The sequence below is a fragment of the Mesoplodon densirostris genome, chromosome 11 (genome assembly GCF_025265405.1).
Source record: "Mesoplodon densirostris isolate mMesDen1 chromosome 11, mMesDen1 primary haplotype, whole genome shotgun sequence".
NCBI classification, from domain to species: Eukaryota; Metazoa; Chordata; class Mammalia; order Artiodactyla; family Ziphiidae; genus Mesoplodon; species Mesoplodon densirostris.
In genome coordinates this window covers 60,328,061-60,343,698 of record NC_082671.1, presented here as the reverse complement: position 1 = coordinate 60,343,698, position 15,638 = coordinate 60,328,061, and the positions used below count along the sequence as shown (strand labels likewise).

General features: G+C 58.8%; 2 protein-coding genes across 5 annotated transcripts; both read right to left on the bottom strand.

Annotated features, from left to right (window-relative positions):
- Nucleotides 1–2,730: 2,730 nt before the first annotated feature.
- On the bottom strand, nt 2,731–11,446 carry CPT1B (carnitine palmitoyltransferase 1B). Of its 2 annotated transcripts, none has more exons than XM_060112670.1 (19): nt 11,088–11,446; nt 10,412–10,589; nt 9,919–10,058; nt 9,428–9,605; nt 9,113–9,214; nt 8,785–8,922; nt 8,607–8,708; nt 7,587–7,694; nt 7,427–7,511; nt 6,580–6,775; nt 6,111–6,296; nt 5,909–6,014; nt 5,695–5,811; nt 5,106–5,270; nt 4,893–5,027; nt 4,645–4,797; nt 3,991–4,104; nt 3,390–3,482; nt 2,731–3,251 (listed from the first exon to the last, which is right to left on the bottom strand). In XM_060112670.1, the coding sequence occupies exons 2-19, from the start codon at nt 10,550–10,552 to the stop codon at nt 3,168–3,170; spliced, it is 2,343 nt and encodes a 780-aa protein (XP_059968653.1). In that variant the 5' UTR covers nt 10,553–10,589; nt 11,088–11,446; the 3' UTR covers nt 2,731–3,167. The 2 variants fall into 2 exon arrangements, with proteins under 2 accessions (XP_059968653.1, XP_059968654.1); XM_060112671.1 differs by having other exon boundaries at nt 8,607–8,684.
- A 265-nt stretch (nt 11,447–11,711) lies between these two features.
- CHKB (choline kinase beta) lies at nt 11,712–15,310 on the bottom strand. 3 transcript variants are annotated; one of them, XM_060112325.1, is made up of 11 exons: nt 14,832–15,308; nt 14,528–14,636; nt 14,051–14,254; nt 13,813–13,946; nt 13,445–13,540; nt 13,198–13,256; nt 13,029–13,110; nt 12,791–12,899; nt 12,544–12,647; nt 12,168–12,249; nt 11,712–12,022 (listed from the first exon to the last, which is right to left on the bottom strand). In XM_060112325.1, the coding sequence occupies exons 1-11, from the start codon at nt 15,029–15,031 to the stop codon at nt 11,948–11,950; spliced, it is 1,254 nt and encodes a 417-aa protein (XP_059968308.1). In that variant the 5' UTR covers nt 15,032–15,308; the 3' UTR covers nt 11,712–11,947. The 3 variants fall into 3 exon arrangements, with proteins under 3 accessions (XP_059968308.1, XP_059968309.1, XP_059968310.1); XM_060112326.1 differs by having other exon boundaries at nt 14,141–14,254; nt 14,832–15,307; XM_060112327.1 differs by lacking the exon at nt 12,168–12,249 and having other exon boundaries at nt 14,832–15,310.
- Between the last annotated feature and the right edge of the window lie 328 nt (nt 15,311–15,638).

Sequence of the window (15,638 nt, the reverse complement as noted above, 5' to 3'; positions counted from 1 at the left end):
ACAGGATTCCAGGCAGGAGGTTCAGCAAAGGCAAGGGTGTGGGTGTGCCTGCCTCCTTTAGGAATGGAGAGTGAAGCTGGGGCTCAGGGTTCTTGTGGAGGAGCGAAAGACACTCAGAGAAGATCAGTTGGTCTGGAATATGAGGGCCCAGCAGGTGGAGGTGGGCGTCTGAAACACCCTGAAGAGCCCAGGCCAAGAAGGATGGACCCTCAGGGAGTCCAGAGACATGTGTCTGGTCTGCCCATACCCTTGTGCATCCGAAACTGGCTAACTGTTCATCAAATGTTTCCTTTATGTCCTGGGCACACAGCTAGATTACATTTCCCAGCCTCCCTTGCAGTATGAGTCCTGGCTGGTGGGATGTGGTTAGAAATGCTCTGTATCACTACCAGGCTGAGTCCATAAAAGCCTCCCATGAGTGAGCCCTCTCTCTCCTCCGTGTACTTGCGGGATGTTGATGTCCAAGGCAAACTGGGGGCTACCTGAGGAAGGTAGGACCTCTAACAGCCAAGTCTTTGAATAATGGTATGGAGCAGAGTCTTCCTCTCAGCCAAGTGAACAAGAATTAAACTTCTATTGGGTTAAGCCATTGAGATTTCAAGCTTTGTCTGTTATGGCTACTAGCCTTAACTAATGCAGATCTGCACACCTCTGGGGTACTAATGCAGATTTGCATTTGGTGGGTGGTCACCAGAAGTTTATACCCTGGTTTAGCACTGTGTTTTCTTCTCTTATTTCAACCAAGAACAAATCAGATAAAAGAATTTTGACTGGGCTTCCCTGGTGGCGCAGTGGTTGAGAGTCCGCCTGCCGATGCAGGGGACACAGGTTCGTGCCCCGGCCCGGGAAGATCCCACCTGCCGCGGAGCGGCTGGGCCCGTGAGCCATGGCCGCTGAACCTGCGCGTCCGGAGCCTGTGCTCCGCAATGGGAGAGGCCACAACAGTGAGAGGCCCGCGTACTGCAAAAAAAAAAAAAAAAAAAAAAAAGAATTTTGACTGAATTTTAACATTAATTAAAGCCAGCTTGTTGGAATCTCTGCTCACTGTTCTCCCAGGCCTGGGTGAGGTGATGTCTCCCAGAAGCCTACCAGATCCCAGACAGTTTCCCAGGGTAGGTCACGCAGGCACTGGAGAGGCAAAGGTCTGTGAAGATACTTTTGGAAGCCCAGGAAAGCTCTGATACGGAATGTACTATTTTGTGAGCATAGATTTATTTTTATAAGCTTCTCACAGAGACTCAAAAGAGGTTAGAAGCCTCTGTCCTGGGAATCTTCTCATGTTCTCAGTGTTCAAACAATCTTCAAAGCTATTATCAGGAACCTAAATCTTTCTTTCAATTTATATTTTCAAGAGTCTATGAGACATTTTCACAAATATTTCTTACAGGTATGTTAAACTCAACATTTAAAAATCTTCTTTAATCACCCAGTCACCCAAAGAGAACACGTGAATCATCTTCAACAGCTCCCTAGCATTCTGAATCTCCATCCCTTAGTTAGTCCCGTCATTTCTCCCAACTCTGCCACCACCATGAGCAGTACCCTCTGCTAGGCCTTCTTGCTTCTATCCTTACTGCACCCTACTTTGTTCTAATATTCTGGTTAGCCAGAGTGATCCCATTAAGAATTTACAACAGATTATGTCACCCTCTGCTCCAACCCTGGCGGCTTCCCCCATCATTTGGAGAACCCAGAGCCTGGCCTACGAGGCCCTTGCTGCGCCACTCCACCTGTCCCCTCCTGCTGCTCCCGACTCCACGCCAGCCACAGGCCCTCGGGTACTGTTCCTCCACCACAGCAGGCTCCTCCCACCCCGAAGCATTGGCTGTTGCTGCCCCCTTGGCCAGGGATACCCTGCCCTCAGGTACATACATGGATTGCACCCTCATCTCCTGCTGGTCTGAGTCAAATGGCCCCACTCCAGAAGGCCTGCCTCTGCCACCCTGTCTGAAATTGCCATCCACCCTCCATTGCTCCCTCCCCTTACTTCTCTCCTCAGCATTTACTGCCCTCTGACTTATTATGTCATTTGCTCATTCTTCTTGGTTATTGCCTGTCTCCCTCACTAGACTCTAAGCCGCACAGGGAAGGATTGTTTTTGCCAGGTTTGTTCACTGCTGTATCCCAGAGCTTAGCACACTATAGCACTTAGTATTTGCTAAATGGATTATTCAAGAGCCTGAATTCCCTGCCACCGGCTCCATCCCCTGATCCATGCTTGCTTCACTAAGTAGTGAATTCCCCATGTGCAGGGGGTGCCTTGTTCACCACTGAATCCCCAGCACAGAGCCAAGTAGACAGTGGTTGCTCAATAAACACTGGTTAATAAGAGAAGGCCTGGGAGTGTATCTAATTCATGTCCGGTTCTCATCGCCTACCAGAGTAATGAGATGTAGATTCGTTTAGGCATGCAGCAATAGTAATTGAGTACCTGCTTAGACTTTCCATAATAATTTTTTGTTTACTCGTGATATTATTTTAATAAAAAAGCTGACCCAAGGGAAGGAGCACGTGTTGCTCCAGATTATCCTGTGCGCCCTCTCACAGACATGACCGCCCGGCACCCAGACCTCAGGCCTGGGACTGTAGCTCCTTCCTATGCCGAGGGCCTCTACAGAGCTGTGCTCCAGCCCAACGGGGTGCAGAGGACATGTCCATGCACAGAGGGCCCCACTCTCCAGAAGACAAACAGAAATGGCCCCAGGGAACAGGTGGAGGTTCTGAAGCAAGAATTTATTCCAAGTGCGTATGTGGGTGTAGACAGCAGAGACCCACCTTTCAAAGCAGGTCAGAACCTCTCACAAATAGTCTCCAGCCCTAGACCTTCCCTTGCCACGTCCCTGGCCTGAGGCCGGAGCAGGGGAAGGGCCTCCTAGTTCCCCCACCAAAAAACACAGGTACTTAAGGGCTAAAATAGAATTATACAGCCTTATTTTTATTAACATCTAGCAAGAAAAAAAAAAAAAAAGAAGATTCCCTTCCTGCTCCAGCCCTACCTCCACCACTTGAGCCCTCAGGGAGCAGTGTCTGCCCAGGGAGCACCTGCTTCCAGAGGTGTCCTTGGAGCCTGGGCACCTGTGCACGGCCACCTCTGTGCCTGCAAGCGGACCACAGGCCCCTTCCTTCACAATGTGGGGACAGAAGGGCAGCTGGCATTTCTCCAGCCCTCAGCTGTCAGCCTTGGGAACTTGGAAAAGATCAGCGATGTCCAGCAGAGCTTGGCGGATGTGGTTCCCAAAGCGCTGGGCATTCTGCGGGAGTCAAGAGCTCAGACCAACCTCCGGGTGAGCCCCCGCCCCTCTGTCCCCATAGGGAAGGGTTCTTCCCCAGCCAGACATGCCCTGGGGGGCGACCCCTCCTCAGGCTGAGTGGGAGCACGAGACACTCACTGTCTCTGAGCTTGAGAACTTGCTGGAGACGTGGAAGAAGATGGTGTTCTCACCCGCGATCATGTAGGAAACCCCGTAGCCATCATTAGCTACCTGAGGGCAGCACAAGGGGTGAAGAAGAAGAGGTGAACTGAACCTTGAGGATCTGGAAGCCAAGCTGATGTTATCCTTGCTCTGCCCACAAGATTCACAGGAAGGGCCCATCCCCAGGAAACAGTATGAAAACAGAAGAGAAGACCCCACCGGGGGTTCCAGGACCTCAGGTTCCCTCAGGAGGCCCCCCTCATGTTTGCAGAGGGTCTCTAGCTCCCCGACAAACTAGCCCACATGAGTGTCTCAGTGGGAGATCTGGACTCTCTCCATAAGCCCACTTCAGAGGGTACAGAAGCCCCGGGCAGGGTCACTCCAGCAGTGGGTGTCAACATGGGTGGGGTCCCAGCCACCTTTCTTGCTGGGGTCGACAGGTACCTATCCTGCTTCCAGGCAGGGCAGGTCCAGGGCTGTGCTCCTGCCTCTGGTCTGACCTCCTCAAGGCCCTGAACTCTCCCCTGACACCCCGGCCCCTGGTCCTTCCCACCTGTCCACCTTCAAGGGCACTTACAGGGCCAAAGCCACCGCCAGCACCCAGGTGATTGGGGTACTTGTTTGGGTCAAACATGCGGATCTGGAATTGAGCAGTTTGGCTGGTGGAGAGGCGCCAGGGTTCTGAGAGCACCTGCAACAGGGAGGCCCGGCAGTCAGGTGCCACGCACACCTGCGGACAGGTGCGTGAGCCTGGCACTGTCCTGGCTAAGGATGCAGAAGGGACAGGACGCAGGACCTTCCTGATTGCTGTCCATGGTCCCCTAGTCTGTTCTCACCATCACAGCCTCTGCACAAAACCCTCTGTCAGGTGACCTGCCTGTCCGCCCCCTGGCTCCGCCCCCCACCCCTCCTGCTATCCCTCCTGCATCCCACACTCCTGCCTCAGTGTCAGTGTCCGGGCACTGGAGGTTCCCTCCACCTGGACGCCCCGATTCCCCTGAGCCTCTGCCCTTCTCTCACGAGCGCTGCCACCACCTGACATATGTTTGTCTGTCCATCCCCCGTCACGCCAACAGCAACTCTACGAGGGGGAGGCTCCTGCTTGGTGCCAGTCCACAGGCCTGGGTGGAGTGTGGAGCGGGAACACTGGCCCCAGCTGTCCAGACAGAAAACAGGCCGAGACCCACCAGGAGAGGGCCTGAGGACAGAGGACACACCCATCAACACTGACCTCAGCCAGGAAAGGGGACTTGACCCCCAGGTACTTGGAGACCACGTAAAGGCAGAAGAGGTGCCTGTCAATCCCAGCCCCTGTCATGGCCAGGCGGTACATATTCTGGTGCTTCTCAGCAGCTTTCCGGAACAGATCTTGGAGGTCTGCTTTCTGGGGGCAGAAATGGAGCAGTGAAGAGTAGCCCTGACCCTCGAGCAGGCAGGAGGCCGCACAGTCACGTCAGCACGAGGCCCTGGGGGGCTCACCAGGTGGCGCCCCTGCACCATGGCCTGAACAAAGGCTGTGGACTCGCAGGTGCAGGAACGTACGGTCTCTGTCCGTCCCTCCCGGAACATCCTAGTCATCGAGGCTTCATAGGTCAGGCAGAACTTGCCTCTGTCCTAGGGAACACAGAGGGGTGAATCCTGCAGGTGTGCCCCGGTGCCACCCCCGCCTGCTCGGTGGCCTGGGGCTCCTACCCGGAAGTGTGCCAGCTGCAGGGCGATCTGTACGAAGGCGTCAGGGCTGGTCCGGCACTTCTTGATGAGGCCTTTGCCAAAGGGCAAGAACTGGAAGCAGTACAATTCCACGTCATCAGCCAGCGCCTTGGCCACCCGGTAGGAGCTCTCGATGACTGCCTGGCACTGCCAAGACACAGAGGGGTCAGCTGGGGGCAGAGCTCTCCAGGGGGACTCCAGGGTCACGTCCAGGAGGCCTGAGCGTTAGCAACGGATGAAGGCAAGGCTGGGCAGGCCGCAGTGTGCTTGACATCCTCAGGAGAAGGAGACGCAAAGGACAAGCCAGGGGCATCAGCACAGATTCCTGGCTGGGCTTTGTCAGGGAGGAAGGCACTGACAGGTGCTCCCTGGACACGAGTTCACACCTCATGTCTTTCTCCAGTCCCGAAATGGTCCTGGGATCTCTATTCTCCCTGTAGCCAGTCTGGACCATGAGACACTCTGGACTCTTCCCCTGAGAGTGGGGCTGGGACAGAGGGGAGGGCCACAGGGCATCTCAGACACTTGTCCCTCTCGCACACCCACCCCTGCCCCTTCTCGGCCCGCACACCTGCTCAGGAATGTCCCACTGCAGCCGCTGAGGGGGGGCCAGCACAGGGTTGGGTTTGCCCAGACAGTGCCCAGTCTCTGTGTAGCCCAGGTCGAAGCTGTCGGTGCCCAGGACAAACTGCAGGGGCAAGGTCAGGCTGAGAGGCCGTCCTTGCCCGGCTGCCCCCGTCCCAGCCCCGCCCCTGCCCTGCGGGACCTCTCCCAGGGCCTGCTACCTCCCAGAGGTGCCCTATGATAGGGGCGTCTGCCCACGCGTGTTCTGTGTTGAGGCCCAGCTGGCCGTTCTTGAAAGCGATGAGAGTGAAGGACTTGTCGAACCACCTGCAGCGGGAGGAGATGGGGCGACGGTGCGGGGGCAGGGGGAGGAGCCCGGGGGTGGGCGGGGTGGGCCGTGCAGTGGAGCTGGGGGTGCGGTACCTGTTGTAGCAGCTGCCGTGCAGCAGGGCCTTGCCATAGAGGCTGAGGCTGGCCTCGTCTTTGGGGTCATAGCGGTGAGACTCCTCATCCAGAGCCACAAAGAAAGCAGCGCGCTCGATGGCATCCAGGGCAGCCTTGTTCTTGCCGGAGCCGAAGAAGGCCTGGCGTACCTGAGCCCACTCCACTCTGAGGGCGCGAGGGCAGAGTGAGCTGGGAGGGGGCCCTGTGGGCGTGAGGGCACCTCCCAGGTCCCCCCCTCCACACACCCCCACCTAGCCACCGGCAGTTAGAGGTCACAGCAGCTACCCTCCTGCCGTTACCACCAGCACCCCTCACGACCGCAGGTCCTGGTTTACGCAGAGGACGCTGGGGCCCAGCTCCTCCCTTGCTGAGGGCTCTGGCCGAGTTCCAGGGTGGCACACAGGACCCAACTCCTCTCCACACGGCACCTGAACCTGGGCCCCAATACCTTCCCCCTGCGGTGAGGGCTGCCAGTCTCTCCTCCCCAGGCTGGGGTGGGGAGGGGTCATCCAGGATCCTCTGGAACTGCATCTCCAGGTCCCGAGGCTTGAGCAGGCGGGAGCCCTCATAGAGCCACAACTTGAAGAAGCGGCCCTTGTGGTAGACGGCTACGTGCCTGCTGTCTGTGAGGTGCTGCAGCACATCTGCGGCAGAGGCCACGGGTGGGCTCAGGCGGGAAGGTAGGGAGCTATTCCCTCCCCCACCCCATGCCACTCAGGATGGCCCCCCAGCCTCACACCAGGTGACCGCATGGACCCTTCGCCTGGCCTCCCTTCCCCTTCCCTGGGCGGAATCTGCTGGCACCAAGCCAGGCCCCGTGCCCTGAGCTTCCCTGTCTGTCATTTAATGCCAACCACAGTCCCATGAGGCATGTCACAGAAGAGGAAACCAAAGCTCTAGGAAATCCCACAGACTGTCCTGGCATCGGAAATGCGGGTGCTGCTTGGCGGCCCTGGGGCCCTGGGCGAGCCCGACCCTCCTCCTCTACAGGCTCCTTGAGTGGGGAGCCCCACTAGGCCTCCTGTTGCTCTTTGCGCGGAGACTCCTGAATTGTGAGCCCCTGCAGGGGGGGAGCTCTGACCTGGGTCTCCCAGGGTCCCAGTACTAGCACCGTGCCTGTAAACAGCAGGTGTCTAGTAACGGCCGCCAACTATTTTTCGCAGTTACATGACCCTGAGACACTGAGGAAGCATGGTGACCAGCAGGCAGTAGGGCATCTGGCCGTGGCGGGCCCACAGCTGGGAGGGGGTGGCCTCCATCCTGCGGCCCCAGCACAGGCGCCTGGCCGCTAGTACCTGTGTCCTTCCCCGGGATCCGGGTGGTGTTGAACATCCTCTCCATCTGGTAGGAGCACATGGGCACAATGCCCAGCGCCATCACCTAGGAGGAAGGCCCGGCACGGCTCAGACACAGGCCTCCTCTCCCGGTCACACCCTCGTCCCCAACACAACTCACAGGCTTGATCTCTTCACGGTCAAGTTTACGGCGATACGTGATCATGGCGTGGACAATGTTTCCCAGGCGGGCTGCCTGCACGTCTGTGTTCTTGACGAGCACTAAGTCCTAAAGAGAGAGAGCAGAGCCTGCAAGGAGGCTGCGACAGGTGTGCACAGTGGCATCTCTCTGTCTAGGGTGTCTTGCCCCCTTTCCCCAGTCCATCCTGCACACCCTCTGAGAACCAAGTACAAGAGGTGAAATGCATAACTGATCAGATAACCCCCTGCCCTGACTTTGACCTGAGCTGCTTTTCCAAACCCATTGTATTTGTTGATGTTTTGTTTATTTTTCTTTGAGCAAGGGGTTCTGCCACTACAAAACAGCTTAAAACCTCTTGTCTAGACAAGTATGCATATAGGTTTCTGGAAAGACAGCTTTGTGGAGACGGGGAATGCCAGCATGCTACTTGAAACGTGCTTTGGAAGTGGGAGAGCAAAGAGGTGCACAGGGCAGTGGCTGGGCAGCCTCTCCCAGCTGGCTGTGCAGTCTTGTACTAGGAGCAGGAAAAGGGCCAGTCATGTGGGATAGGGACCGACAGTGACCCCCTGAGCTCTACAAGCAGCAGCTCTGATCTGCTTAAGACACACTTAAGGAAGTTCCCTGGTAATGGCGTCAGGACAGCTGGGAAGTTGTGGCTGGAAAGCCAGTGAGGGAACAAGGAAGGAAGTGAGAGAGCCTGAGCTGGGCAGGACAGTGAGCCTGAGGAACTATGGGAGTGACAGTATCAGGCTGTGGGGTCTACTGGGCTCTCCAGATCCTCAGTATCCTCGTCGCCTGTGAGCTGCTTCCTGACTATTCTTCCAGGATATGACACCCGCCCCCTGCATCTTCCCTCTCCTTCAGGCCTCACTTCAGAACCCCCACTTGCCTACAGAAACCACCACTAGGGCTCTGAACTGTCCTCCAGGTTCCTTGCCCTGAGACCAGAGCTGGGGACACAGCTGAGCACACAGGAGCCCATGTGGCTCTAGCCCTTACCATGACATAATAGTTGCTGTTCACCATGAGGGGAGTCCTGCCTTGAAGGTAGACATACTCTTCCCACCAGTCGCTCACCTGTGGGTGGGTGGGAGGTTGGAGCTGGGGCGGAGGAGGGTGGGGTGTGAGCAGCCAGGACACAGGGTGGGTGAGGGTAAGCCCAGGAGGTAGAACTCACATAATTGGTTGCCCACCATGACTTGAGTACCAGGTACTTCTGCAGCCTGGGGGCAGTCTTCTCCTGGAATTCCTTGGCCAGCGTCTCCATTCGGTAATATTCCTCGTCATCCAATAAGTGTTGCACGGATTCTAGGTACTGTCCAGCCAAGTTATTGCCCGTGTGAGGGCCAGTCAGCAAGAGCTGCCTCTGTCCTGACCTTCTTCCAAGCCCAGCCCCATTGCTCCCTCTCAAGCCGACTCTTTGTAGGGGACAGTCCCTTATGTTTGGATAAGTCCTCTGAGTCCAGCCTGCCCTGCCCACTGGGATGTCTGACCCAGGCCCTCACCCGATGAATTGTGGCTGACACGCTGGGCACGGGCAACTTGGGCAGAGATGTCTGGAAACTGTAGAGCATAGGCCGCCGGCTGGACAGAAGGCGGACACACATCTGGGGGTACAGAGTGGAGAATGTTGAGGGGGAAGCCAGGGGAAAGAATGCAAACTAGCAAACACTGGAGGGGCTACCCCAGACCCTCAGAACTGGGGCAAACCCCGCCAGGCACCAGTGCCCCGCCTGGCTGTCCCCTCCAGCTCAGAACCCAAAGTGAGGCCCTGGGGTCTCAAACCCGATGCCTGGACCCCTCCACCAGCTTCTGCTCACAGCCCAGACTCTGGTGAAGTGGCTGGTCTGGCCGTGCATCTCAAACATCCAACCGTGGTAGGAAAGCAGCAGTTTCAGGGTTTGGCGGAAGAAGAGGATGCCCATCATCCAGACCCCCGTGGAGAAGATGGCCATGCTGAGAAGTGTCCGGGTCTGTGGGGTCCGGTAGGGGCCACATCTATCAGAGAAGGGGAGAGGACTGCAGGGGGGTCCACTCGAGACCAACCTCAGGGAGATTCTGACTCTGCAGTCCTGATGTATGTGAGCCATCTTGGGGGAGGCACCAAAGGAGGAAAAACTCCCTGGACACACTCACATCTGAGCCTCTGAGTGCATCACGCACGAAGTTACAGAAGTAGGGAATAAGATGGTGGTCGCCCCCAGGGACGGTTGCCCCTATTACCTCCAATGGCTGTTGTCCTGTAACTGCCCAGCTCAGGAACCTTGGCCTTGGAGCCCACCCAGCCCTTTCTCATGGCCCCACTTCTTACCCCTCAGGAAGCCATCTCTGGATAAAACAGACCAGCCCCATGGAGATGTCCACGTTGCAGTAGGAGGAACCCAGTGTTGTCAGGACGACGACCAGCCAGCTGGTGGGGCTGCCAGGGTACACACCCCTGAGGATGCCGTTCTGTGGGCAGAAACAGTTATGCTCACAGAGCAAGGACTGGGGTAAGCAGGCACCTATCAAGTCTTTGCCTGTTTTCACTTCTCCTTCACGTCTGGTGGACGCCCCTCCACATTCCCACACCTGCAGCACCTGATTACTGTGTCCCACTGACACTTCCTGCACACCCATCTCCTCTCCACGCCTTGAGCACCCCTCTGGTTTCTGCACTGCTGGAGCCTGTCACTCCATAGAGCTGCCAGCCGAGGTGGTGGTGGAGGACCTTGACAATGGGCAGCAGCTGACACCTAGCCTCTGCCTCCCTGGAAGGCTCGATTCTGCACCTGCTGGAAGAGACCAGAACCACCTGCGCCCACCTTGATGCGAATCAGGCGTTTCTTCCAGGAGTTGATGCCGGACAGGTAGATGTGTTTTAGGGCCTCCCGACTGAGCCGGAAGTCGACCCCCTCTGGCGTCACCGTGAACTGGAAGGCCACAGCCTGGTGCGCTTCCGCCATCCTGTGGGTTGCTGGGCACCCGGGAGTTGCTGGGCACCTGGGAGGTGGCAGGAGGTTGTGCGGGCAGCTCGGCCGCCCGCGCCGAGGCCCCGCCTCCGGCCACTGGCCGCGCCCCCAGTCCGCCTCCCTCCCCTTCCGCCCTGGATCGGCCACCCGCGCCGAGGCCCCACCCCCGGCCGCGCCCCCCTCCCCTTCCGCCCTGGGTCGGCCACCCGCAGCGCCGAGGCCCCTCCCCTGGCCCCCAGCCTCGCCAACCGCCGCAGAACCTTCGCGCAACGGTGCGGGGGTCGGAAGGGGGTCAGGGCCTTGAAAACATCAGGAATCCCGAGGACAGTGTAGGGTGGCCTCGGGGTGGGGGCTAGAGGGGCCCCGGAAGCGGAGTCGGTCTGGTCTGGAGTGAGGCGGGGTCTTCGTACCCCCAGCACTGCCACGTGGGACCCTGGCACCAGCCTCTACCCCCCTCCCCCGCCCCCCCTGCCGGCTCAGAGCCCTGGGCCAGGCCGGCAGCCCAGAGCCACCCCCCAACTCCACTCACGGCTCGGGTGTGCTCCTGTCCGCTTGTGGGGACAGTCACTCTGGCCTGTGTCCCCACGTCCTTCAGGCCTGGCCACCTAAGTCCCGCCCTCACCGGGAACCTGACACCCACTCCCAAATTTGGGTTGAGAGAACACTTGGGGGGCGGCAACCAGAATCTCCCCGGCTCCGTGGCGGGAATCAGGAGTGGGGGGGAGCCGGGTTTCTGCAAGATGAAGATGGCTCAAAGGTCTGAGAGCCTGGGGCGCCCAACGGGTCTCACGTGAGGATGGTGGCATTAGAGCTAAAAATAGCCGAATGTAGGGAAAAGGTCACCAGTGTGTCAGCTGTGCCTGCTGTTCCCTGATGTCCGGCGCTCAGGGTTGGGCGGCCCCACCCGGAGCCCTCTTTGTACCCTGTAACTCCCCACTGCCCGACCCAAGTCCTCTGAGTATTTATCACTTCTAAGCTGGAGCCGGGGTGGGGGAGAGCAGAATGGACCCCTAACCACTTTCAAGCCCAGATCACCCAACAGCCACGCTTCTCAGGAGGGGAAACTGAGGCTCCTAGCAGTGGCCCCTTTGTCAATCTGTGTGCAGCCCTTGCTTGGTACTTTCCGCCGCCCCCAAGCAGGGTTAGGACAGTGTGAAGAAAGAAGCTAGTTTATTGTCTTACGGTACACATCCCAGGGCTTCTGCCCACTTGCCTGCGGTGGGGACCTGCTCAAACGTGGGGGTGGGTGGGTGGGTGGGGGAGGTCAGCCTCCTCAACCCCAGTCTCACTCGTGCTCAGCCCAGTCCCCAGGGCCTCCCCTTTGTCCCTCCCTCCAAGGTCCTGCCCTGGAGGCTCCAGGAGAAATCCAAGGAGTTGGGAGGTGGACAGTCAGGATGAGGGGTGGAAGCTGGTCAGCTGTCCCTTCTGCTGGAAGTAGAACTGGAATCGAGACTGGGCGTACTCCTAAGGAAGGAACCCCGCGCACTGGTGAGAAGGGTTGGGACTAGCACCCCACACACCCCTCAGTCTGCCCACAGCTGGCCTAGAGGGTCCGAGGCCTCTGCTGTGCCCCGTCCCCACACCTAACTCACCCAACCTGGTTACTTACCAAGTAACCAAATTCTATAGTGGACATGGATGCCTGGAGGATGGACCAGAGACCCCAGAAGAAATGAGATGCCAGAGCATACCTGAGGGGGAGCAGGCAAAGGGGGGTTCAGAGCACATTTGGCACTGCCTGAACCCCCTCCCCCAGGCTGGTCAAGCCCCAAAGCTCTAACTTCTCCCCTATCGTCCTAACCCCTACGCTGTCCTGACTCTTCCCACTCTCAAACTGTTCTTCCCCATCAGCCTCAGACCTCATCCTCACTTCCTGCCCCCACTTTGCACTGACACCTAACCTGCAGCCCAGTGAGTCTACCTGCCACATTCCCCCGCTTGCCTCTGCACCCTGCTCTACCCCTGCCCCACACGTCTTTCCTCACCGGTTAGCCTCTGCCAGCAAATCTGCTTCCAGTTTCCTCTGCTCCTCTTGGGAGATGGTCTCACCTTTCTTTACCTCCGCCAGGTAGTGGCGAATAAAATGGAGCTGAGATCAAAAGACAAGAGTCAGAAAATGGGGAGACTGGGGAGCATTTCCCAGTTAACACCCTTGCTCGCCATTCCTTCCAGACTTCAACCTCCTCCTCCCCTCTAAGCCAGCTCCTGCTCCCCAGCTCCTGGCCCACATACCTGCTGTCCCCGGGTGGGGTAGTTTGCAGGCTGCGCTTTGTAGAAAGGCCACTCCTCGTGAGTGTAATCGTAAACCCACTCACAAAAATGGTTCCCAATGTCAAAGCCCCTGAGGGAATAAGGTGGACACTCAGTCCCCAAATACGCTGGGCAGCTGGGATGCAGAGATGAAGGCCTGGTCTGCTTTACCAGGGCACTGCGGGAACAGACCCATGGGAGGCCACCCTCTTACCCTCACCTGTAGTTATAACTGCTGTACTCGAAGTCGACCAGCATGAGGCTGTCAGCGTTTTCTGGCTCTGAGAGCAGTAAGATGTTCCCTGGAGGAATGTGGTGAGGTTCTGGTCACTCCAGGGTCCTCTGGCCCCCCTCACCCGAGGTTGGGAGACTCAGATGCCTTCTCCTACCTTCCTGGATGTCATTGTGGCAGAAGACCACTGGTGATGGGGTAGAGTCTAGCAACTTCCTGCAGGGGAACACGGGCATGGGTCCTGAGCAGGAGTGACGAAAGGAGGGTCAGAGGCACCCGCGTGGGCGAGGCCTTGACCCCAGCCTTCAGCAAATCCTGGGGAAGACCCCACTAGGTGCCTGGCACATCTCCTGTGCTCTTCTGTCCCCATCCCCCCACCCCTGCCCCATCGTGCCTGCCCTCACCTGAGGCTGCCCATCTCGTCCTGCAAGCTGTACATCTCCAGCAGGTTCATCTGGGGGAGGCCAGTGGGGGGTAGGTCCTGGATCTGCTTTAAATACCTGAAGCCCAAAGAACAGGATATACTCACTCTGCTATCCCTCCCCTCTACCCCAGGCCAGGCTGTCCTACCCATTCGGTCACCGAATGACTTGTCTGGCAATCATCTGGAAGCCTGTTGCGTGAGAAACCATGCTAGACAGTGGGACACTTGATCCACTCAACTGGAGAGTTGGACAGAGCACTAGATGCATTCAGTCACAGCCCAGCATAGTAACTGCCAACATGAGGGTTCAGCCTATGTGCAGGAGCCCTGAGGAGGGCCCCGACTCACCGCTCCATGGTCCCAAATAGCCAGTGGGGCTCCTTAGTGAAAGGCATTTCCATGCCATGGAACTGGGCCATCTTCGTGGCGATGGCTGCGGACAACACGGGCTCTCGAAGTTCATGCGTCTTCAGTGGCCGGCTCTGCACCCAGGAACCTATCAGGGTGGTGAAGGGGCTGGGGCAGGAGGGGGGAAGGGTGGGGCAATGGAGGTGGGGGAAGTCAGGGCTTGGGGAAAATTCCCTACCTGGGGTGAGGGATGTGAAGGCAGACATTGGGAAGGGGAATAGGGGCTGGGGAAGGAGATGCTTCGGGAAGGTCGGGGCCGGGCTCGTACTGGGATGTACTGTTCCAGCCGGCCCTCTGGAAAGACTCCGTAGAGCTGGGGCCCCAGTGACCGCTCTGCAAGGATGGCGAACATCACACTTTCAAGGACCAAGGAGTCCACTCCCTGAAGGAAAACAGACAGCGAAGCGACCATGGTCACAAGAGGCCAGAGGCAAAGTGGCGCTGACACACACGAAGGTCTTTTTGCTCCTCCCACCACATCTGGGACTTCTTCTTCTATTGCCCGGGGGCTCCAGAGCGCAGGAATTAGTATCATAATGGACAAAATACTTAGCCCCTAAGGCTCAGTGTCCTCAATTGCTTAGTGGGGACCATACCACCTGCCACACTTGGGTGAGAGGTCCTAAGGCCACTGCGGCCTTCACTCCCTCCTCACCTGCAGGATGGCCCCGTACAGCCGCAGCAGCACCTCCCGGGGCTCCTCGCCAACGCTGGGCAGGTGGTCAGGCAGCGAGCAGCGGAAGAGCAGGTTACTGAGGCCTCCGCTGCAGACCCACAGCAGGGCGCGCTCAGCCCGCCATCCGCTCCACCGGCCAGGCGTCCAGCCCCCGCGCCCCGCGCTCCCCCGTCGCTCCCGGCCCCGCCCCGCCCCCGGCCCAGGAACGCTGAGTGTCCCGCTGGCCCGAGCCTGAGCCTGACCCCGGCCCGCGCACAGGAGGGGCTGACCCCTGACCTCCCACCTCACGGGGTCAACCCTCAGCTCCTCCGGCCGTACTCGGCGCCAGGCCCCGCCCAAGTACTCCCGGCACCACTGGTAGGCTCGGCGCTCGGCGTCTCGCGACCGCGCCGAGCCGCGCCTCCGGTTCGGAGGCAAGCTGTCCTTGGCCAGGCGGCCTCCAACAGCCCCGCCTCCGGCCACTTCTGTCCCCTCAGCCGCCATGGCTCGGGCTTGGCCCGGCCAACGCCCCGCCGCGCACAGACCCTTCGGGCACGCTCGGCTCCTTCCGGCTGCGCTCGGCTCCGCTTCCGGCCAGCCTGCGCTGCTCCGGTCGTACTCGGGTCTCCTTGGCTCTATTCGGCTCTTTGCGGTGCCGTTCGGCTGTCTCGGAGACCCTCGTCCGGGTGCTGGTTCCGAAGGCTGTGCCCCGCCCCCTGCTCAGAGCGAAGACCAATGGCTTCTCTCTCTTGGCTGGGCCACTCGAAAGACAGTGCTGTTTGGACCTTAACCCGGAAGCAGGAAATGGCGCGGGCCAATCAGAAGCGCCCTGAGCGGTCGGGCCCACGACGCAGTGGCGTGTCACGTGAGCGAACCACGTGGGCGGGTGGCGCGTAACAGGCTGAGAAGCTGGTCCGGCGCATAAGGGCGGTGTCACTGGTAAAGTGCCCGTGAGGCGAGGTGGGCCTTCGTCAGGGTCTGGGAGCGGACAGGGCAGCGCGGGCAGCGGCGGCGGCGGCAGCCCCTCACTGGACAGATTTGGCCCCCGGGGCAGTTGGGCAAGGAAGAGGGCCGTTGAATGAGTGTGGCGAGTCCTGAGTTTGGGGGAAAG

Bases quoted from the DNA above. Each gene is read 5' to 3' on its own strand.
- CPT1B (XM_060112670.1), bottom strand. From the start codon at position 10,552: ATGGCGGAAGCGCACCAGGCTGTGGCCTTCCAGTTCACGGTGACGCCA. The intron at 8,709-8,784 runs GTGAGTTCTACC...CCTCCGCCCCAG, and splicing joins CATGGTGGGCAACCAATTAT to CTCCAACCTCCCACCCACCC. The intron at 3,483-3,990 runs GTAAGTGCCCTT...TGCTGCCCTCAG, and splicing joins CTGGCGGTGGCTTTGGCCCT to GTAGCTAATGATGGCTACGG.
- CHKB (XM_060112325.1), bottom strand. From the start codon at position 15,031: ATGGCGGCTGAGGGGACAGAAGTGGCCGGAGGCGGGGCTGTTGGAGGC. The intron at 13,541-13,812 runs GTGAGTCGGGGC...TTTGGGCTTCAG, and splicing joins CTATTTGGGACCATGGAGCG to GTATTTAAAGCAGATCCAGG. The intron at 12,250-12,543 runs GTGAGGAAAGAC...GCTCCCCCTCAG, and splicing joins TTGCTGGCAGAGGCTAACCG to GTATGCTCTGGCATCTCATT.